The sequence below is a fragment of the Poecile atricapillus genome, chromosome 20 (assembly GCF_030490865.1).
Source record: "Poecile atricapillus isolate bPoeAtr1 chromosome 20, bPoeAtr1.hap1, whole genome shotgun sequence".
Classification (NCBI taxonomy): Eukaryota; Metazoa; Chordata; class Aves; order Passeriformes; family Paridae; genus Poecile; species Poecile atricapillus.
The window spans coordinates 2,449,315-2,470,592 of record NC_081268.1 but is presented as its reverse complement, the minus strand read 5'-3'; the positions used below and the strand labels follow the sequence as shown (position 1 = coordinate 2,470,592).

General features: G+C 51.6%; 1 protein-coding gene across 10 annotated transcripts in view; it reads left to right on the top strand.

Annotated features, from left to right (window-relative positions):
• Nucleotides 1-21,278, top strand: part of DAB2IP (DAB2 interacting protein) — a 163,947-nt gene that overhangs the window by 113,875 nt on the left and 28,794 nt on the right. For 7 of the 10 annotated variants that reach the window (XM_058853445.1, XM_058853446.1, XM_058853450.1 and 4 more), the window contains 3 exons: nt 10,811-10,964; nt 16,114-16,212; nt 18,359-18,913. In XM_058853445.1, the coding sequence (XP_058709428.1) occupies nt 10,811-10,964; nt 16,114-16,212; nt 18,359-18,913 (808 nt within the window). Of the gene's footprint in view, nt 1-2,593; nt 2,948-4,237; nt 4,394-4,610; nt 4,733-10,810; nt 10,965-16,113; nt 16,213-18,358; nt 18,914-21,278 lie in introns of those variants that run through there. The other 3 variants (XM_058853451.1, XM_058853453.1, XM_058853452.1) reach the window with 3 other exon arrangements.

The window sequence follows — 21,278 nt, the reverse complement described above, 5'->3', positions numbered from 1 at the left end:
TGAAAGGCAGATTGCAATTGGAAGAAATTAGCTTTATATCCTGGTGCCAGCTATGGATAAAAAAAACACAAACAAACTTTAAAATGCTTCGAGCTTTTCTTTTCTTTCTTTTTTTTTTTTTTTTTTGAAGGGAAGTTCAACAGCATTAAAAGAATATTTTCCCAACTTTGTTCTTATTATAAATTTTGCATTCTTTGGATGTTGCTTTTTAAGAACATCATTTTGTTGAACATCATTCAGCCTCCAAAGTCAGCTCTTCCCTATTAAACTGAAGCCATCCTAGAGGCCAGTATTGTTAGGCAGAAGGACAAATCACAGGAAAATGTAGTTTAGATGCTAAAACATCTATTTGTGTTTGTCAGGCACAAAGTCATTCACCATTGGTCCCCCTCTGTAGTTTAGATTTGAAATTCAAAACTTGACTCCTGCAAATGCCTTGGCTCAAATTGTGGTTGAATGTTAAGTGGTGTCTCTGAAGCGAGGCTAATCGCCCAGAATGATATTGGATGTTTGCAGGAATGGGACCTCACAAAAAGGTTTAGAAAAATCTGCTGCTAATAACAATGTTCTGTTTTAAATAAAACCTGCAGAAAAGATGAGTGGCATCTCAGTAAAGACAGGTTTCCTGTGGATTGGGATTACATTCCTAGAGGAAAGTCTAATGCTTATCTAGGAGAGCAGAAAAGTGAAGCTAATTATAAGCAGAAAGAGGAATTGGCCAGTCAGATGCACTGTCTGAGTGCTGTGAGAGGGGGCTGGAGGCAGAGTGAAATATTCTTTCAGTGTAAACACTATTGAAACAGTGCCCTGCTTTTCAGGAGTGCTCGAGTCAACTCTGCCCCTTCACTGCAGCTCAACTTTGGGGGTCAATGGGTGGAGAAGCAGCAATCCAGGAACAGCCAGTCAGCAAACCCATGTATTGTAATGTTAATTGTGCTGGAATATGGGATTGTTCAAACTTTATACAGCAAGTGCATTTATGACATCAATGGCTATTTCATTTTAACTGTAAATTTGGAGTAGATCTGGATAATCACAGTCCTTTCCACTGCTGACTCCTTGAGGTTATTAGGAAATTGTTTGTTTCCCAGTGATAGACAGTGTGGTCATAAAGCACAAAGCACTGGCTTCACAGTCAATAAAAAGTGAGAAATATCTGGTTTTAATAGCTCTGAAAGGTAAACATGGCTGGAGTGTGGAAAGGCTGCTGCCCAGAGGGCTGGAGGCAAAGCTGGGACCAGAGGAGAAAACGTGGGCCAAGAAAAGGGGACTATAAATAATACAAATAATAACTGGGAATGGAAAACTTCCTGTAATAACCCATGGAAAAATACTTTTTACCTGCCCTGACTGGGCACAGTGGCTTTCCTTTCACAAATGCCATTTGTTGAGCAGTGAGCAGGGCGGGTGGGATCCTGTCAGGACCTGGGGGTGTGAATGTGGAGAAGGGGTGGAGGTCACACACAGTGCCTGGGGACAGTGCCAGCACTGCAGGGGTAGTCACAGCTCTGAGTGTGCCATACACCTCTGTGTCACCTGCTGCACACAGGGAACAGCTGTCTGCAGGGAAACACCTTGTGCACACAAGCATTGAGCTACGAGTTCGCTGGAAGGCAGCTGGATAAACCCTGGCTTGGATAAAATGAGCTGAGACTTCGATGTACAAGTTCTTCTTGGTGGCAGTAAATGCTCCCTGCAGCAGTATTTGAACACTGAGTCAGTGGAATGTGGCTTCTTCACTGCCTGGCACTCCCTGGGGACGGGGACAGAGCAGTCCCCAAGGCCCCGCTCTGTAGAATTTTAGTTTCTTTCTGTACCTCCTGAGCCACGTGGGTGTTCAGTCCAGACACCACAGAGAGGGAGAGGGCAAGGAATGGCCTGTGCATTCCAGATCTGTATCTCAACAAGTTTGTGTGTTTTAGAAGCCAGCCCAACCCCAAAGTGATCAGTGGGACAGGGGCACAGTGACACAGTGACACTCCCCGTGTCACTTTGGGAAAACACAGCTGTCATTTGCTGAGGCGAGTGTGGAGAATCAATGTGCAGCACAACAGTCCCACAGGCTTCAAGGTCAAATGTTACCTCATCCCCTGATGCCTGGCTCACTTCCCTGTCCTGCACAGACCAACCATCTGGAATTTCAGGTTTGGGACAGGGGGAATTCAACTGGGCAGTTCGCAGCAGGCAGAGCTCTTTTGCTGGGTCCTGCTGATCTTTGCTGTCATGTGGAAGCTGTAGCAGAGCTGTGCTGGGTCCTTATGTCAGCTGGAGTTGCCACAGTTCCCAGCAGAGCCAGGCTTGGTGGGTTCAGAACTTCCTTCCAGAGCATCCTAATAAAGTGTCTGAATGTGCAACAGAGACTGTTCCAGTGCTGGGCTGCAGAGAGAACCTGAATTCTCCCTCTCCCACTGCCTTGGGTCTGCTCCGCTCTCCACCCACTGCAGGTGCGAAGGCTCATTCCAAAGTTCAGGTTCTGCATTTTCGTGCCTTGCCAGGAAGATAAAAGGGTTGGTAAAACTGTAACTTGACCTTAGCATTTCACAGCAGCCACAGAGATAAGCTGCTGAAGGAAATACAGAGAGCAAAACACGGATGGCTCTGGGATAGGGGAGCCCACAGGGCAGGAGCTCCGTGTGAGCACCCACGAGCAGGACTCGGGGGATCCGGGCTGCCAGGCAGGAATGGCTCTGGATTGCTGAGCAGCATCGCAGCCTGGCAGGCACCGTATTTGTGCTCCACCACACAAAGGACCCCTGTGCTGCTGCTGCTGCTGCAGATTTGAGAAGGAGAAGATTGACTGAAGCTGCCTGTTATTATTTTTGGCTACTCCAGCAATGTATCAAAAACCTGACGCTGGGTTGATGCTGGTGCCCTACTTTATAGAAGCCCTGAAAAGCAGATCAAGGACAGCGAGCTTGTCTCTCTGCATGGCATCTGCCAGCAAAGGGTGAGAAAACTTCAAACCGCTGGTGGGGGGAATGGGGGAGGCAAAAATGAGGCAAAATGTGCTAAATCCAGAGTGCTGTTTGAAGACTTCAAGGGAAAAGGGGTCTGCACGTCCTCCACTAAGGAGGGAAGGTGGGACAGGCAGACACTGGGGTGTTCTGCTGCCAGAGTGGCTGGTGAGCTGGTGCCATTGTCCCCGGGGCACGTTGGGGACCGGTTTGCTCTGGAAGGAAGAAGGGACCCCGCTGGCCTTAGGTGACCGCGCTCCTTGTTAGCCAAGCCCAGCAGTAATGCTGCTTGATGTTTTCTGGATCCTTTGGCAGTGAGAGGGTCATGGCCACCTCTCTGGCTGAGGGGGAGAGAGGCATCTAGGGGAGGCTGTGCAGAGAGTTAGTGCTGGAACTGGGCAGAGAACCTGCGAATTTTGACTCGTTTGTCTGTGCCGTGCACGGTGGCGCTGGCTGGAGGAATGGTCCGTCTGGGAATCCGGCTTGTGTGTCCCTGGAGGAGGCGAGACTTGTGCCTGTTGCCTCGGGCAGGACCTGTCCGTCTCCCACTCTGAGACCTGCTTCCTTCTCCTGTGCTCTGGGGGAACCCCGACTATTCCTGTCACCTGGGAATGTTCACCGCTGTTGGCGTTTGCCCCTCCAAAGCTGACCAGCGTTTGCAGCCCAGGTGCCGGCTTTCTCCGCTGATCCGGAGCTGCTCACATGAGCTGCAGGATCTGTGCTTTGCTGCAGACATGGACAGTAGCCTTTGAAAAGTGGAAGAGGAAGCAGCCATCAGTAAGAGGCAGGGGACAGTGCCATGTGGTGGTTTTCAATTTACTAGATAGTCCTACTTTGTTCTTGATGAGTAATGGAGGCATTTGAATACGCCAGGATGACAGCAGCAGTCTGGCTCTGGGAACGTGTCGGCGTGGGCTGGCTGAGGATGGTGGCAGTCGGGACAGTGGGACCATGCCGCGCAGCCTTCCCGTCTCCTCTCCGCTGCCTCACAGCTCCTTTGCCGCTCACCTGCTGCCCCGGGCCCCGCGTTCCGTGAGGCCGCCCGGTCCTGAGCCCCGCGCCCCCGGACCCCGCCGGGGAGCCCGGCCGGGATCCCCCCGGTGAGCTCCGCGCCGATGCGGGCGCGCTCCGTGCGGGGTGCGGACCATGGCTCACGCAGGGGCCGCCGGCTGCTGCTGCAGGCGCTACTCCCTGCTGTGGATCGCGCTGCTGCAAAGGTCAGTGACTCGGCTCTCCGAAACGGGAAAGGAATGCGCTGCGCGGCCGAGGGCAGGGACGGGCGGGCGGCGCCGTCCCTCCCCTGCCGGTGCCGGGCCGGGGGACGCGGCGGGGACAGCGGTGCCCGGGGCAGCCGCCGCACGACTCGGGCTCCCGGAGAGCTGCGCTTTACCCCGGTTTATCACAACAGAATGAGGGCGACAGGCGGGATGAGGCGAGGGGTGAGCGGCTCGGGGACCGCGGGGCACGGGGCGCTGCTGGGCGGGGGGCGAGGGGGGACCCCGGGCCACGGCGGAGAGCCGAGAAGCGCCCGCTGCCCCCCAAGCCGAGCCCGCGCTCCGGGGGCGGCGGGCCCGGGGCGCTCTGCCCAGCTACAGCGCAGCCAATGGGCCGCGGCGGGGCGGAGCGGCGGCGGGGCCGGCCCGGGGCGGGGGCCGGGGGCGGCGGGGCCGGGGGTCCCCGCCCGCGGTGGCGGCGGCGGCGGGAGCGCGGCATGGCCCAGCCCGAGCGGGGCGGCGGCGAGGCGGCGGCGGCGGCGCGGCGGGGCCCGGGCCCTGCGGGTGAGTGCGGGGCTGTGCGGCCGTGCCCGGCGTGCGCGGGCAGCGCCAACTCCGCGCCCCGACCGGCGGGTCCCGCACAGCGCCCGGGGCGGAGCGGCGGGGCCGGGGACCGGGGGCCGGGGACCGGGGCGGGCCGGGGGCGGCGGGCGCGCAGTGGGGCCGGGGCGCGGAGGCCGCCGCGCTGGAGGAACCGGCGCTGACAGCCGCTCCCGGCCCGGCCCGGGGATGTGCGGCCGCGCTCCGTCCCTCGTTCCGTGCGTTCGCGGTTTGTTTCCATCCTGGGCGGCGTTTCATCATCCGTGGCCGGGCTCGGCAGCCGCGCTGTGGAGATGGGCCTTGAGGCTCCATTTCCGTGTGGTTGGTCCAGGAGGACACATCCTGCCTCGCCTTTGCCGCCCTGTCCAGATTCCGCCTCCAGACTGATGTTACGTAAAATTTAGGTGATAAAAATCAAACCCCTTATCCCCACCCTGCTCCCCCCGTGGAAGGTGGTGGTTGTGGGGTGCAGCCGAGAGCACCCCGGGATTTCTCCCGTGAGTGCTGGCAGGGAGCAGGAGGCTCTGGCTCGGTCCCTGTGTCCCGGTTCTGCTTCTGCTGCCAGGGACGTGCCCCGGGTGTTTGTTGAGGCCCTACGGTCCCTGCTCGCTCCAGAGGCCGGTGCTGTGGGAATGACTTGTTCCCAGGGCTGTGCTGTGGCTCCAGCTCCAGATTGGCATGGGGGATCTGTCACTGCTGTTTGCATCACATGTTCCCAGATCTGGCATTATTTAGGCTGGTTTAGGCTGATGTGATAAAAGGGTTTTTTTTAATATAACTGTTGATTTCTGTTGAAAATGTCGTGTTGATGCTATTCTGCTTATGGGAAAGAGGCTCCTTGAAAATATTTTTGATGATTGAAATTCAGGTGTATTTCTGATCACCTTTTGCATCCTGCTCCTGATGCCCTTTCCTTGCTTTTGCAGTTCCTCTCCTCTTGCACATCACAAATGCCATCGGTGTCCTTGCTGCTTGTCCTGTGCTGGGTCTGCAGGTTGCCCCTGACAAACTTTCCAGTGGCACGTTGTTAAACAAATACCCACGCTCAGGTGAATGTCACAGGTTAAAATCATCCTTCAGGTTTGCTCTGGCAAAAACAACATTTGGCATCTGGTATGAGCTGACAGAGTCCTTTTGAATGTAATTAATCCTGCTGCCGGTTGAAACTGAGAACAGTCTGAAAACAAGGGCAGGCATTAATAAGTTTAATTACATGTCCTTTGTGTTGCTCAGGGAAGGTGTTGCGTTAGTGAGAGCAGCCTGTAATGCCAGGTTCCCATCCTGAGTGTTCTGAGCAGAATTTCCCAAGCAGAGCTCAGCAGCTGGAGTTCAGGGAACAGCAGGAGAAAGTTCAGGGCAGTAGAACATGGAGAAGGGTGTGCTGCTGCATGCTGAGACTTCATCCCCACGTCCTCCTCTACAGGGAAAAAAAAATATAATCTTCATCTCCTGGAAGCCTGCGAGTTCTCTTGTGTGTTGTTTGTGGTGGTTATTCCCATAACATGGCTTTTATATTTATTTGTTACATTGAAGCAGGATGAGGCTCGGGGGAGGAAGGGATGAGAACTCCCAGCAGTGGTCGCGAGGTCAGCGGGAAGTGAGCCCCGGCGGGGGGGTCACACAGGCACTGCTGAGCCCTGGGGAGAGCTGCTGTGGAGGAGATGGGAAGCAAATCCGAGCAGTCTGGGCTCTGCAGAGCATAGTCCCAGAGTGAAGCAGCAGCAGTGAGGCTCAGGAGGGACAGTGGCACCGGGCAGAGCTCCTGGATGGAGCTGGCAGAGGATGGTGGGTGATTCACTCCCATCTGCAACTGCTAAAATCCTTCTCCCATCTGATGTCGCAAATCAATTTACTGGAGTTGTGCACTTTGTTCTCAGTCATAACAAACCCCTAATCCCCGGGCTGGAGACAGATTTAGATTCTGTCTGTGCTGCATGTGGATCTGCTGGGCTGTTCCACTGTGCTTGGGCAGGGAGGACCCCTGCAGCAGGAGAGTGCAAGGGAGGGGGTCAGGGCTGCCCTAAAGAACCTGCTCCCAGCTGGGCACAGAAAAGAACTGTCAGCCTCAAAATGTTGCACACAGGGGATCTTTCCTGGCCAGGAGACATGTCACAGAGTCAAACATGTAATTTGGGAGATCAAATCCTTCTGACACTGGGGAAGCATGCACACTGCCAGCTCCACAGCTGGTGCCAATGGGACTTCTTCAGCTTAGGGCCTGGACTTCCTTCAGAATTCCCCAATCCGCTCATGCTCTCAGAGCAGAACAGTAGGAGGTTTAAGAAAGGCTCTTCATTTTTTCCCTCTGTGTTTCAGTGTTAGGTTTTGTGTCTGCTCCATCCCTACACAGCCACCCACCAGGTTCTGTTTGTTTCTGTCTCTCAAAAATAATCAGGAACATTTTCATCATAAAACCACAGGAGCAGCAGCCGGGTGGTTTCAGGCAGGTGAGGCTCTGAAATGAGGACTGACAGAGTTGCCTCTTTGCAGTGCTGTTTGCTGCCTCCATTGCTCAAAACCCAGCCCTGGAGTTGGGTGAGCAGAGGATGGTTTGCCTCTCCATGCTTGTTTTTACAAGTCTTCCCTGCAGTCCACGTGCTTCTGGTTGGATTTGGTGATACTCAAGTGGCTGTGGAGGGCACGGGCAGAGGGGCTACATCTCTTCACATGGTAATGTTTTATGACTTTTATTATTTAGCACAACAATCCTCTCTGATTGCTCTCGGGCAGCAGAGCTCTTTCTTTAATAACCAGAGACTGGCTGCTGCTCCGCAGGACTCGCCGGGTCAGTGCCGGTAGCAGTAATGTTATTTCTCTTTAGAACTAATGTGGTCTTTTATGAGATTTTTTACTCCCCCCTTCATTTCAACTGAACTTTAGGCAAGTAAAAAGGGATTTAAAAAAGGCCCTTGGCAAAAAGAACTGAATGTGCTGTTTGGAAAGAGGGTTCCCGCTGTGAGATGGCTCTGGGCAGCTGGCCGTTCCCAGCATATTAAAACAAAGGTGTAGGATTGGAATTAGATCAGCTGACGTAAACCAGGACAGGACCTGGAATACACAGCGAGTTACTGGAGCAAGAGATTGGATGGCCCCACAGGCAGCATCTTCACAGTGATGGTAGGGGGATGAGTGTGAACAAAGTACCTCTGTCGTGTTGGAAGTGTCAGCAAATGGTGTTCCAAGCACGCCTGGCTGTTTGGGATGGCTGATGGACAGCACAGGTCTGCAGGAATTCAGGTGTCCCTGTAGCTGTGGGTGCTGCTCTCAGGCTCAGGAAGGCAGCTTGTGGCCCTTCTCTTACTGCTGGTATGAGGAGAAATTTGTGGGAGCAGCGACAGGGACTGACAAATGTTTTTCAGTCAATGGGCTCCTGCCACTGTCATGTCACCGAGGGACACCAGTGCTCTCTGCCCTGGAACAGGGATTAAAATGAAAGGACCGTGTGCCCTTTGAAGGCAGGGGCATGGAACAGAGGTGGGACAGAGCCCTGGGAGGGAGCTCTGCTGCTCCTGCCCTGCCAGGGCTGCTCTGGCAGAGAGATCCTCATCCCTGCTGCTGAGATTTCCAACAGCTCTAATTAATGACATCTCCCCACTTAGCCCTTGATGCACAGACAGATGCTGGGTTTTTAGGGCTGGTTTGAGACCTGCAGCGCTCCCCCTGCACAGAGCAGCATCTGGTGAGAAACGTGTCTGCTGCTGACCTGGGCCGGATCCGAGCGGCCGCTCGGGAGTGAGAGACATCGTGGGAGCAGGTCCTGCTGAGGCAAGGACCTGATAAATAACCTCCCTAAAAAAATCCCATTTGTTTTAGGATTCCCAGAGGCATTCGGCAGAGCATGGAGGGATATAAACACACATTTACTGAATCTGGTGAGAGCGTAATATGTCCTGAGAACCTCCCCTTTGGTCATCCTTGGAACTGCACATCTGCACTCCCACCCCTGGCCATCCAGCTGCAGTAGTTTTAAATGAAAAATAAACTTGTTTTGTTTTAATTTCTACAAAAATTCTTAAGCCAGCATGAGGTGATGCAACTCAGTGATGTACTGAGTTGTGGGTTTATTTTATCAGTATTTATATTTGTCTACACAAGAATGCAAGTCTCAGCTTGGTTATTTACCTTTTCTAATTTCATCTGTAAAACATGGAAATAAGATTTACCAGAAATGCTTTGATTCTGGGCTTATCTGGGCTGGGTGAGGAGTCTGTACTGTCAGTTCTTGAGCTGCTGGATATTAGTTCTGCACTCAGCATCCAGAGGTAACTCGATCTGTCTGCCTGTATTAGAGTTAATTTACAGTAGCATTCAGAGGAAAAGGATAGGGACCCGTTTCTCTGAAAATAGTGTAAAATTACCAAAGTACTGGGAAATGACTGTGCTGGGTTCCTAAAGATCAATTTACTCACCATAGAGATGTGAGGTGAGTGGGCAGCTGAGAGAATGGCTAATGGCATGGAGAGCCTTTGCTGGGAACCCGGGGCTCCTGATGCAGCACAGGACTGTGCCAGCCCCAGCAGGGCTTTCAGAGCCTGGGGGCTGTGGGTGTCCCCTCAGAACCCCCGTGCTGGTGGCTCTTGTGCAGATGTTTCACTGGTGTCCCCAGGCTGGTCCTGCCTGCTGGGTGCAGGGAGATGTCCCGGAGCCCTCGGCAGCGTGTCCCAGGCTGGGTGGCCCTGGGGAGGAGGCGGCCCCGGCACTCAGAGCTCTCCATGGAGCAGCTCAGGCAGGGAATCAGCCACAGGCAGCTCCGTTATCACCTGGGGCTTCATGCATGGCCTGAATCTTAATGGCAAATCTAGAGAAGCACCTGTTTATCTGCTGCTGCCGTTTATCTGAGAATCTCCTTGGGCTGTTTTCTGGATCCAGCCTGGTGTGTGATTCACTGGAAGCGATGGATTTTGCATGCACTGTTGACATTTCTCTCTGCTTTGGTCAGCTTCATTCTGGAGAACAACAAAATCCAACGCACACATCAGAGCAAGCTGGGAGTATAGTGGGAGCATTGTTGTTTGGCTCATGAAAGACCATGCTGAGAATATCACAAACTCTCCTTATTGCTGTCCTTCCGTGCCTTTGGAGAGGGCGTCACGCTCCCTTTGTAGACAGGGACGCTCAATCTCTTGGGGAGCCCCCAAAGTGCTTGCCAGAGGTTTTAAAGGTCAGAGTTACCGGGATGGGAGCTCTGGCATGGGAACATCTCACATGGTACAGGCTGTAGAGGAGGCAGCTGTTCCCTTTGCACTCAAGTTATTTTTTCCCTTGCCACTTTATGGGTTTGCTGTGTTTTCCCTGGGAACACTCTTTTTTTTTTTTCCCCCTTGAGCTCTCTGGTTTTGCTTTAAGAGTTACTGCACCATTGATTGTATTGGCTGTCTCAAAAATGGTGCTCTGCTCACTGTCTGTGGGCTCCCTGCTGCTAAATGCTGCCAGTGGGACTCTAGAGCATTTAGATCAATCAATAGGGCTATCACAGCCTTATCTTCCACACTGTCCCCATCCCAGAGTGTGTGTGACAATCAGGGAGAGCACATGAGCCCAAGGGTTGTTGGTGACAGATCAGACGTGGGTGTTTCAGTGAGGTTCTGGCACCACCAGAGATCAGCACCAGGTGCTGCAGACCCGGTGGTGCTGCTGAGACAGCAGCAAGTGCTGGGGCCAGCTGGCCTCCAATGCACCCACACTGCTACACCCCACACCTGGGAAATCTCATTTAGGAACCCCCCCCACACCTGGGAAATCTCCCTCAGTAGTTGTGGTGGCCATTTAGAGTTTGATTCGGTTGTTCAGAGACCTCACAGTGTGCAAACCTCTAAAGAATTGACTCCTGACAGCATCAGAGTTGGGAAAAATTGTTTTACTGCTCATACCAACTGTCATGGAACCTTTAGAAATTACAGGTGGGACCATGTAGCAGGCCCTGTTCTTCAGGGCTCTTCGTTATCCCATGACAAAACATTCCCAGGAATATTGTGCAGTTGTTGCTAACAGATTTCTCTGGGAAGGAGAGCATCCACTGACATGGTTACGTTTTTCCTCCAGATCCCATCTAATGCCGAGGCTGAAAGAATCGCGCTCCCACGAGTCCTTGCTCAGTCCCAGTAGTGCTGTTGAGGCTCTGGATCTCAGTATGGAGGAGGAAGTGGTCATCAAGCCTGTCCACAGTAGCATCCTGGGACAAGACTACTGCTTTGAGGTAAGGAGCCGTTCCGGGGCTGTTCCTGCCGTGCTGGGGCTGCCTGGGGAGCCAGGTGTGGGCTGGCATCTGGGCTCTGGCTGTTACCAAACATTGCTGCTCGGAATTGCTACACAGAGAGCATTTCATAGGCAGAAAATTGCTCCCATCTTTCCAAGGAGGATCATATCCACACAATCAGAGCAATGAGCTCCTTGTAAGCGCTGTCGCAGCAGAGCTGCTGGCACAGGTGCTGCACTGCTTAGGGCTGTGTATCAGCAGAGCATAAATTTGTTTATGCTCCTACAGTTTATGTTCATACAGATATCGGGAAGTGCTAATCCCTACTCACTGTTCCCAAAGATATTACATGTGGTCACAGAGCCAGCCTGCTGCTGTCAGTGGGAGTGTGGAGGACTTTGTCTAGAAAACTGAAGCTTCCCTTGTTTGAGTAAATAGAAAAATCTGTGAGTATTTCAGATTACTTTGACATCTGTTATGGCATGTGGCAGGGTCTGTGCTAGCAGGAGGGAGTAGGACACGCACAACCCAGGCTGTAGCTGGGTAATTCAGTACAGGATATCTCGGGAATCATTTGTCCTGAATTGTGGATGGCAAAGTATTATTGCTTATGGCAGTGGCTGGGTACAGAACTGGGAAATGGTTTTCTTGCAGTAATAAGGTGGTGGATGTTTGTGTTTCTGTGAAGAGCAGGTAACACCTGTTTGTGCTTGGACACAGAGAAGCAGATAAATGGTGTAGCTGTGCTTGGATTGTGCTGTAGGGGTGATGGGGCTGCAGGCTGTCCTTGGATGGGCTGTGTTGGATGAGAACACATGTCAGGGTTCAAGAGGAGTCAGACTGGAAAGATAAAGACATTTTTCTTTACTGAAATCAGCACATTTTGAAATAAGTGAGTTAAAAGATCTATTTCTTAAAATATAAGTGGGTAACATGAAAACAGTCTTACAAAAAAATAGCCTCAAATATAAACTCTATAGTTGGTTGAGGTATAAATTTTGCAGTGCTATTCATTCTTTGTGGAATTGAGCAAGTGCAATGGGTCAGGAGGGGAACAGTTTTGTAAATTACATGTCCTCTATTACATTCCACTCAAGAAAGATAAAATGAAGCTAGATGGAAAATAAATGTGACATCCATAATATAAGAGTTGTTTACCAATTCTGTTCAGCCCACAAGAGGAGAGGAAGGGATATGAACAGAACTTGTAGAAAGTTGAGTGAGAGGGAAATTACACAAGCCATGCACTTGGAAGGAGGAAGAAAATTTTGGGGTTAAGTGAGTTGGATAAAGAGAAGTCACACTGTAAAAAAAAGGACGTGTTAATTGTTGTTCTGCAAACCCTGCAGAGGAGAGGAAGAATGCCAGGAAACAACAGGGACATTGATTTGTCACTGGTGGCTGCTCACCAACAAGCTCCAGCGGGAGGGACCGAGGTGAGAGCATTTTGTGTCAATGCCTTGGTGTGGTGTCTCCTGAGAGCCTCTTCCCAGCTGGGACTGAGCTCAGCACCAGGATGAGTTTGCAGATCTCCTGGGTCCCCTGTTGGGGGCCAGGCAGTGACTACAGACCCCAGCACTTGGGCATCACTGATGGACACAAAGGAGCTCAGGGGATGTCCTGGAAAAGCAGCCCTGACCAAGAAATGCCGGGTGAGAAAGCCTTGCCAGGGTCCCAGGGATGAGGGGAGCTGAGGTGTCCAGTGGATGGGGAAAGTGGTGCCTCATCCCTGTCCCCTGAGGCTGTCGTGGACCTGCTCCCTTGGGAGATGTGTTGGGAGCAGGCAGGGCTGCTGCCTCCAGCTGGGAAGTGAAGCTGTTGCTGGGCAGTGCCAGCCTTGCTCAATCCTTCACCTTCTGCCGGCCGTGGGGTGGCCGGGCAGGGACAGCCTCGGGAGCTGTTCCATCCCCAGCTGGCCCGTGGCCATCAGTGCTCACCTGGCACTGCTCCTCCCCTGGAGGGGAACAGGCCAGGAGGGTCTGACACGGCTGCAGATGGAGCAGAGCGCTTCCAGAGGAACTGGCAGCACACCCAGACGGAGACAAAAGCGAGAGGTGCCAAAGCCATCTGCAGTGGAAAACAACCAAGTGGCTCGTTGGGAGGCAGCTGGTGGATGAAGGTGCAGGGAATTGTTCCTCCCTTTTATCTCCACCACCCTGCATTAAGACGTGCTCGGCCCAGCTCCCCTCAGCTCTGCCAGGGAGCTCAGTCAGCACCAGGGCAGGGCTTTTCCACAGGCTGCATTTGGCTTTTTCTCCTTACTTAGTTTTGTGAAACTTGCTTTTTCTCACTTGCTGAGTACTTGGCAGTCGGTATTTACTTGTTTCCTTCATTGATTTTTTTTATTTTTTTTTTAAATTACTCAGCATCATCTTCTTTCTCCTTGCAAGACTCCTCAGTCAGCAAATCATCCCGTGCCTCTGCATGTGCTGTGTGTGCTAAATATACAGTGGGCATCTCAGCCAGTGCCAGAGGCTCAGAGCCCAGGCTCCCAGAGCCTGATCCTGGCCCTGGTTTTTGGGGGGTCCTGGGCCAGGCAGGGCCATTAGAGCTGAGGGGCTCTCTTAGGTCTTGGCAGACCAAAGCCTTGTCCTGTGCCTGAGCTGTCCCAGGACCCAGCTGAGGGAAAGACAAACTGTGGTTGCTCCAATACAGCTGAGCCTGTTGCCTCATCCTGGCCTTGCCTCAGCAAGGCAGAATTCCGTGGAGCTAAATTTAGCAGCACTAAATTCGATCCAGCTGTGCAAATGTTGGCCATTGCTCCAGAGGCCCTTTGGATGCCCTGAGCAGCTGCAGGGCCAGGGGTGCAGCTGAGCCCTGACTGCTCCTTGGAAAATCCTCTGGACACTGAGTGAAACCCCTTCAGTGCTCAGTCATCATCCCCTGCTACTCCATGCATGTCCCTTCAAGTGAAGCCACCCTGTACCTTAGGACTATCTTAAAAAGACAAGATTTTATATGAACAGATCACCCATCCAGGGACTGGGGATAATGAATAGGAAAAGTAACATTTCAGAAATTAATGAATTTTATTAATTGAGTTTATCCTGTACATTAAGAGTATTCCAGCATATCCAAAATCTTGATGAGACAAGAATACTCTCTTTATAAAGATAATTAGTATCTCATAAAGATGGTTAATGCCACATGATATTTAAGTCAGAACTAAAAGCTGGAATCTGATTGCAGATCTGGGGAAAATCACATTTTTGGTCACATATGGTGGATGTGATCTTCAGCTCCCATCAGACCAAGACACACTTCATATCTGACACACGATTTTCCCCTTCTCTCACTTCAGTGTGACAGTTACAGGTTTTTTAGGTTTTGAAAGATTAATTTATAATTGGTTTAAAATTGAATAATTAATTTGTCCATGATAATGCCTATGTTTACCTAAGTGTGGCAAGAAAACACAGTGACAAATCTGTGTGCCAGCAGAATTCCATGTGGGAAGGCTCAGGGATGGAGGTTAACAGGAGCAGCAGCAGAGAGGAGATGGGGCAGGGGGGGTTTGTCACAGGAGATTTTGAAGAAGCTGGAAATGCTCAGGAGTGTGAAGGTTTGCTGGAAAGGTCACAGTTCTGTGCCTGCTAGTATGGAGTCTGTTCTTGGAGCTACAGGAGAGCTTGTGCTCAACAGAATGTGTTTTACAGGCAGAGTATAAAAGTGTGCAAGGACTGGGAGGGTGTCTGTCTGAAGGAAAAAGCCTCTGGAATATCAAGAGTCGGAAGATTCTTTGCATTTTTATGTAAAGACAGAACAGGCCTCTTCTCATTCTGCCCTGGTCTGTGTTCAAAGGAAGGGATGTGTTCAACTTATCATTGAGGTTTGCTAATGACAAATCTTAGCGAGGGCCAGCTCTGCTGTAAGAACAGGTTGGGCTTCTGGGAGATACATGAAATTAAAGGAGATTGTGTCTCCCAGAAGCTGATAACCCAGTGCACAGTGTGTAAACACAAACACTGGGGGATGATAAAGCACTCACAAATAACTCTGCAGGTTGAGACTGGCGGAAATGAAGCTCAGTGGGGAGTTATTTAAAGTACCAGCCAGGTCCATTCAGCCTCCCAGCAGAGCTGTACATGGTGAATATTGCTGGACAAAAGCAAGTGCAAAGGGCAGAGAGCTGGAGCCACGTTCCTGGTGCTCAGGACCAGCACGTGTGGAGGAGGTGGCAGCTTGGGGGGTGTCTGGGTGTGAGGAGCAGGAGCAGGGAGCCATTGGCTTTGATGCCAAGGAAGTTTGGTGTGGGGGCGTAGGAGGGAAATTTGGTGCCTGTCATTCTGGGCTGCCAGCCAGGGGTGCTTCCATGGGCTCAACAGGATTGAGTTTCCTTGGGATAGCAGGAATGTGATGAGGCATAAGGGGCACTTACACCTCTGGAAATGTCCCTGCTGTGAGTGTGTTTCTTAAACCCTACAAACTCCCAATGGCCAGAGGAAGTCACACAAATACTGCAGAAAATCCCTTGGGATGAACCTGGAAGCATGAGAGGTGAGAGCAGGGCTCAGCAGCACTTCCAGCCATGTCCAGGGAAGCCCCCCTGGTTCTCCCCAGCAGGGTGTGAGTGCTGTGAGCTCTGAGGGCCCCAGCTGGGCCTTGAGCTGGTAGCAGCTGTACCACAGCCAGGAGTGGGGTGTACACACCTGTCCCCATGATTCTCACAGCAAGGGCTCCAGGAGGAGCAGGACATGAAGAGGGAAGGTGGCAAAGCAGCCTTTTCAAGCCCATCCTTCTGCTGGAAACAAGGAATGGGTTGTTACTCTCACAGGCTTTGGGCTGAGCCTGGAGGAATGCCAAGTATCCACTTGGAGTTCCAATTTATCTTTAGTTCATCTAAGGATTTGCGCTCTCTCAGTTGTGGAACTTGGTGGTTTAAAGCATCACATGCATGGGGCCCATTATCTAGTGTTTTCTGGTGTGGAAGAGGAGAAGTAATTGGAATTTGCTTCTATGATTATTTCTGTGACATACAGGGTTGTCCTGTTTTTCCGCCAGCCTTAGGGGCTGTTGCTTCATGCTTGGGTAAAGCTGTTTACTTAAAAAAAAAATAAAATCCACTATCATCTTCCCTAAGCCCCCCTCTCCCCACAGCCACACTCTGCAGTGTGCTGGTCAAGACGTAATCCTGTTCCTTTCCCTGTAGGTGACGACTTCATCAGGAAGTAAGTGCTTCTCGTGTCGTTCGGCAGCAGAGCGAGATAAATGGATGGAGAACCTGCGGCGTGCCGTGCACCCCAACAAGGTAGTGGCTGTGAGGAATTGCCTCTGCTCTAGTTCAGTTCCTCGTTATTACATTTTATAGCCCAGTGCATGGGAGCAGCAGGGGACACATTGTCATTGGAGTGAGTGAGTGGAACTGCGGGTCAGCCTTTTTCCATATTGCTTTCTTCCACAATTATATTTACAGACAAGCGCCAATTATTCCTTCCCCTCTCTTCTCAGCACACGCTGCTTCAGCTCTTGCTAAGAATTGATCAGACCTGAAGAATCTTCAGTGTTGCTGTTACTGATGGTACTTGCCACTTCCATAGGACTTTCACCTCCCAAAAGCCGTGGGACAGATGTCAGGTAGCTGCCAGCAAAGTCACAAGGCTGAACAGTCTGAAGAGTTCACGTGTCAGCTCCTGACACAGAGTCTGCTTTAGTGATGGAGGAGCTCAGATGTCCATTTTCAGAGGCGACAGTGGAATGTAGCTTTCCCTTCTCCAGCCAGTTAAGGTGCAAAGTCATCTCCTGGGATTTACAGGAACAAATCCTTCTCTTCACTAGAACACAGGGACATCCAATATGCATTTTTATGGCCCACTAAGACTAAGTACATCCTAAAATAAAACATACAGCTGCTTCTTCCCTGCTGTGCTGGAGTTGGCAGCAAAGATTGGTCAGGATTAATGCAGGATTCCACAGCTGATGAGCTCAACCAGGTCTGCTGCTGCTGGTCAGAGAAGATACAAATGATGGGAGTTCTGTGAACTCCTCCTGGCTGTGTACACTAATTCTGTCCAGTCCTGTGGGTTCTAAAGGGGCCCTCAGTCTCAGAATTTGTTGTTCCCAGCACAGTGTCAAATGTCAGAATAAAAGATTTCCTGTAATATCAGAATGTGAGCAGTGGAGGGGAGAGGTGGCCTTCTGCCTCTGGCAGCATGTTCCTCTAGTGGAGTTCAGAGGCTCCAGTGCTTTCCAAGGGCTTTTTCTGGTGATCCTGACCTGAGAGGGCTGTGTAAAGTTTGTGCTTAGAATGAGAGAACTCATGGGAATGTGAGTTGGGGCTGGGCATGTGGCTTCAAGGTGCAGTGTTGAGTGGAAATCCATTTGGAAGTGTTTCCATCATCTCAAAACCTGCAGTAACTGATGGCAGAGTTTCCATCTTTGTTTGAGTTCATAGACAATAAACTCTCAGTATCTGACTTGATATTTCTGTCAGGAATTCAGTGTTCTCGTGCAGTTCCTGTGTGTATTTCCTGAACCTACAGTACCCCATTGTGGGCTTCCAGCAGAAATGTTCCTGCCCAGACTCCTGGGCTGAGCAGAGTAAACCATGGCTGCAGTTTCAGTGAGGGGTTTCCAAACAAAACAGGGCTTGCAGAATCCCAGCAGTGGTGCAGCTGCCAGTGCTTTATCTTTGGAGTCACTCCTGCAGCAAATACCCCTGGATGTTCTTCCAGGATGAGGTCAGCATCACGAGGGAGCTCTGAAAGATCCACAGTATGCTTGGCTCTGTTATTGTTTAAAAGATATCCAAGGCAGATTTCTGTCTCTGAATTGTCATGATTCTCCCGTGGGATGCCCTCTCCCATGATTCCTCTCAGTGTTTAATTTGGGTGCTCTGGACTTCTGCCCTAAAACATGATGAGGTTTTTACAAACAGTTTTTTCCCTGCCATTGGTGGTGGCATTCCCGTGTGGATGAGGTGATCCCTGGGTGTACATTCAGGTCCCTTTGTGTTGCTGTGTTACAGGAAATACCATGAACTCAATGCTGCTGTAAAGCAGCTCTACTGAAAAAAGAGGAGGCTGTGGGATACCTGTAACAGCTTCTGCTTTGCACAAACCATTCAGGACCAGTGAGGTTCTTTCAGATTCTTCAGAGGCCCTCTTGGCAGGGAATGGGAAATGGTACTTTTATGATTTGGATGGGGTTTATCTCCCTTGTTCCTTATATTAATTGGCACCAACAGACATGGAGAGCACGATGATATTTTGGAAAATTAACATAAGTAGTGTTATTATGCAAATTCTTGAGAGCCAGTATTTCCTTAAAATAAAGTGTAATTAAGCCTCCGCTCATTTAGCACATCCGAAATAATTAATTCATATCTCCAATTTTGTTGTGCTTGGCTTTGCGGGGTTTTTTCATTGACCTTTTTTTCTTTGTGGGTTTTTTTTCAGGACAACAGCAGAAGGGTAGAGAATATGTTAAAGTTATGGATTATTGAAGCCAAGGACCTGCCAGCTAAGAAAAAGTACTTGTGTGAATTATGCCTGGATGATGTTCTTTATGCACGAACTACCTGTAAATTGAAAACTGATAATGTGTTTTGGGGGGAGCACTTTGAATTTAATAACCTCCCATCGCTCAAAAACATTACTGTGCACTTATACAAAGAGACTGACAAGAAGAAGAAGAAGGACAAGACCAACTTCATTGGGCAGGTGAACATCCCCGTGAGCTCGGTGACGGGCCGGCAGTTCGTGGAGAAATGGTACCCAGTGGTGAGCCCCAACCCTGGCAAGGGCAAGTCCCCAGGGCCCATGATCCGCATCAAATCCCGCTACCAGAGCATGAGCATCCTTCCCATGGAGATGTACAAGGAGTTTGCTGAGTACATCACCAACAATTACATGGTGCTGTGCTCGGTGCTGGAGCCCTCGCTGAGCGTGAAGAACAAGGAGGAGATGGCGTCGGCGCTGGTGCACATCCTGCAGAGCACGGGCAAGGCCAAGGTAGGACCCTCTGGCACCTGTAGTGTCCCCCCAGACACCATCAGGAGCAGACTCTGGGGTTGGGTTGGGAAGACTCCTCAGTTGGGCTTCGGGCCATCGTTAATATGCTCTGTTTTTCTTTTGATTGCAAACGAGTTGGTAGCACACACAGCACGAGTTGCTTAATTAGCAGAGAGGTTGGTGGGACCACGAGGCACCAACTGAGCCACTTTCCTTCACTTTCCTTCTGGAGGCTCAGGGGCCAGGCTCTTTCTGTATAAACACACAGTTGTGGAAGTAATAAGAAGGCAGTTTTCCAGGATGGAATGTAACCAGTGCTGGCCTGTGTGTGCTGGGTGTTCCTGGGGAACCCAGCAGATCTGTGCTCTGCTCCCTCTGCACTGAGCACCCTGCACAGTGGAAGCTGAACAGGAGTGAGCAGCCTCTCCAGGATTCCAGACCAAAGTGCCTGCAGGCATGCATGTCTCTGGATCAGCTCTTGGTCCTCAGGGTCTGTCCTACTGCTTTTGGAAGGGGGCCCAGGGGTGTGCCCATGGCAGTGCTCGTTGGGGGTTGATGCCACCCACTTGCACATGGTGGAAGTTCAGCCTTTGTGGAGCACTTTGAGCCTCCTTCCTGGCTGGGAATGCCCTGCCAGGCCAGGGGGAGGCAGAGAGTTACTCCTGGCTGTGATCCGTGAGGGAGCAGGCAGGGTGGGCAGAGCTGGAATGCCCTTCCTTGCTGAGGTCCCCAGCACACAGGGCAGGGAGTGACCTCTGCTGCAGAGCATCCTCTATCCCTGGTGGCCTGGCACAGCCACAGTGGGCAGTGCCCATCTCAGGGCTGCAGGAGTTAAAGCATCTCTGTTTTTCTCTGTTACCATCACCCTGCACTCTGCAGGGGAGAACTGGGCAAGGGCAAGATGTCCAAAGCTTTTGCAGTGCTGAGGAACATGAGCTCTTCACCTGAGGGGCAATCACAAGGCTCCGTTCCTTGGCAGCTGCCGCTGCTGCCGGGGCCCGTGGCCGGGCTCGTGGATTAGCTTTAGTTACCATCTGTCCGACAGAGAAGTGGCTTGGCCTCCTGATCTAGTTCAAGGCAGGCAAAGCTTGCTGAGAGGATTGGGAGCCAGGGGCCTGCTGTTGCAGAGGCAGAGAAAATAGCTCCGTTAAAGCCTCCTGATCCCCGGAGCACAGGGAAGCAGCGTGTCCGTGTGGAATAACGCTCTGGCTCCACAAGGAGCTGTGCTTGGTGTCTCTGCTCACTCCTTGTTCCAGGGCTCCAGAGCTGTCAGTCTGTGGTTCCTGGGCACAGCCCTGCCTTGTGCTGGCACCAGGGACTCTGCTGCCCCTTGCTGTGGCTCCTGCAGCCCTAATGCCAGGGCCTTGTGGGAATAACATTGCCATGAAAAACCCTGTCCAGGGCTTACACAGTTCTGGTGCAAAAGGCTTCAAGTGTCATCCCAGTCTTAATTACCATAGATCATGTGTGGGCATGGCTGAGAGTGGTTGTCACTGCTTTTTCCTCTGCCTCTCAGTACTGGAGAGGCTCCAGAGAGAGCAAGTGTGTTTCCAGACATGTGTCTGCATCAGTGCTTGAGATCCCAGAGGCTCTACACAGGGGACACAGCAAACAGTAAACAGACTTTTCCCCTAAAATGGAGCTTCTGCTTTTCCTGCCTGTCATTTGCCATCAGCATTAGCACGGGGTTTGGGGAGCTGTCAGAGCAACAGGAGTTATTGGAGCATGGGAACCAGGTGGTGCATCCTGGGCTGGACAAGCAGGGAGAGAGGAAAGCAGCAGAAAGATAGAAAAATAATGAATGAGGAAGAAAGCACCCCCTGAGCCCTGCCTGGGGGCTGTGGGTGCACCCCAGTGCCCCTCAGGAGAGCTCCCCATGGCTGCCCCACCACCCTGACCCCTGAGTGCAGGGACAGCAGGACAGGGACCCCCCTTCTCCTTCTCTGTGTCCCCTCATGACTCTTGGAAGCTTGCCCGGGCTAGAGATGGGTTCCTCATCCTTGTGCATCACCAGGAGCCTTCCCAGTGAGCCCTTCAACATCTCCCCCTGCCCTGCAGCATCAGCAACCACCAATTGATTTCTCTGATAAAAGGAGTTTTGTGGCTCTTGGCTGCTGTAGCTGAGCTAAAGCAGCAATTACGGTCAGACTGTGAAACAAGTGTCCAGTAGATTATCTTGAAGACTCGTTAGCAGCTAATTGCTGTTGTGCTGTTTCGGGCCCTGTTTTCCTGCAGCGATTTGCTGTAAATGCGGGGTAATCCCTTAATGAGGCCGGGATCGGGTCCTGTGTCTGCCCGGAGCTCCGGGCCGGGAGAGGTGGCATGGGAGAGGTGGCACGGGAGAGGTTCGATGGTGGCACAGGAG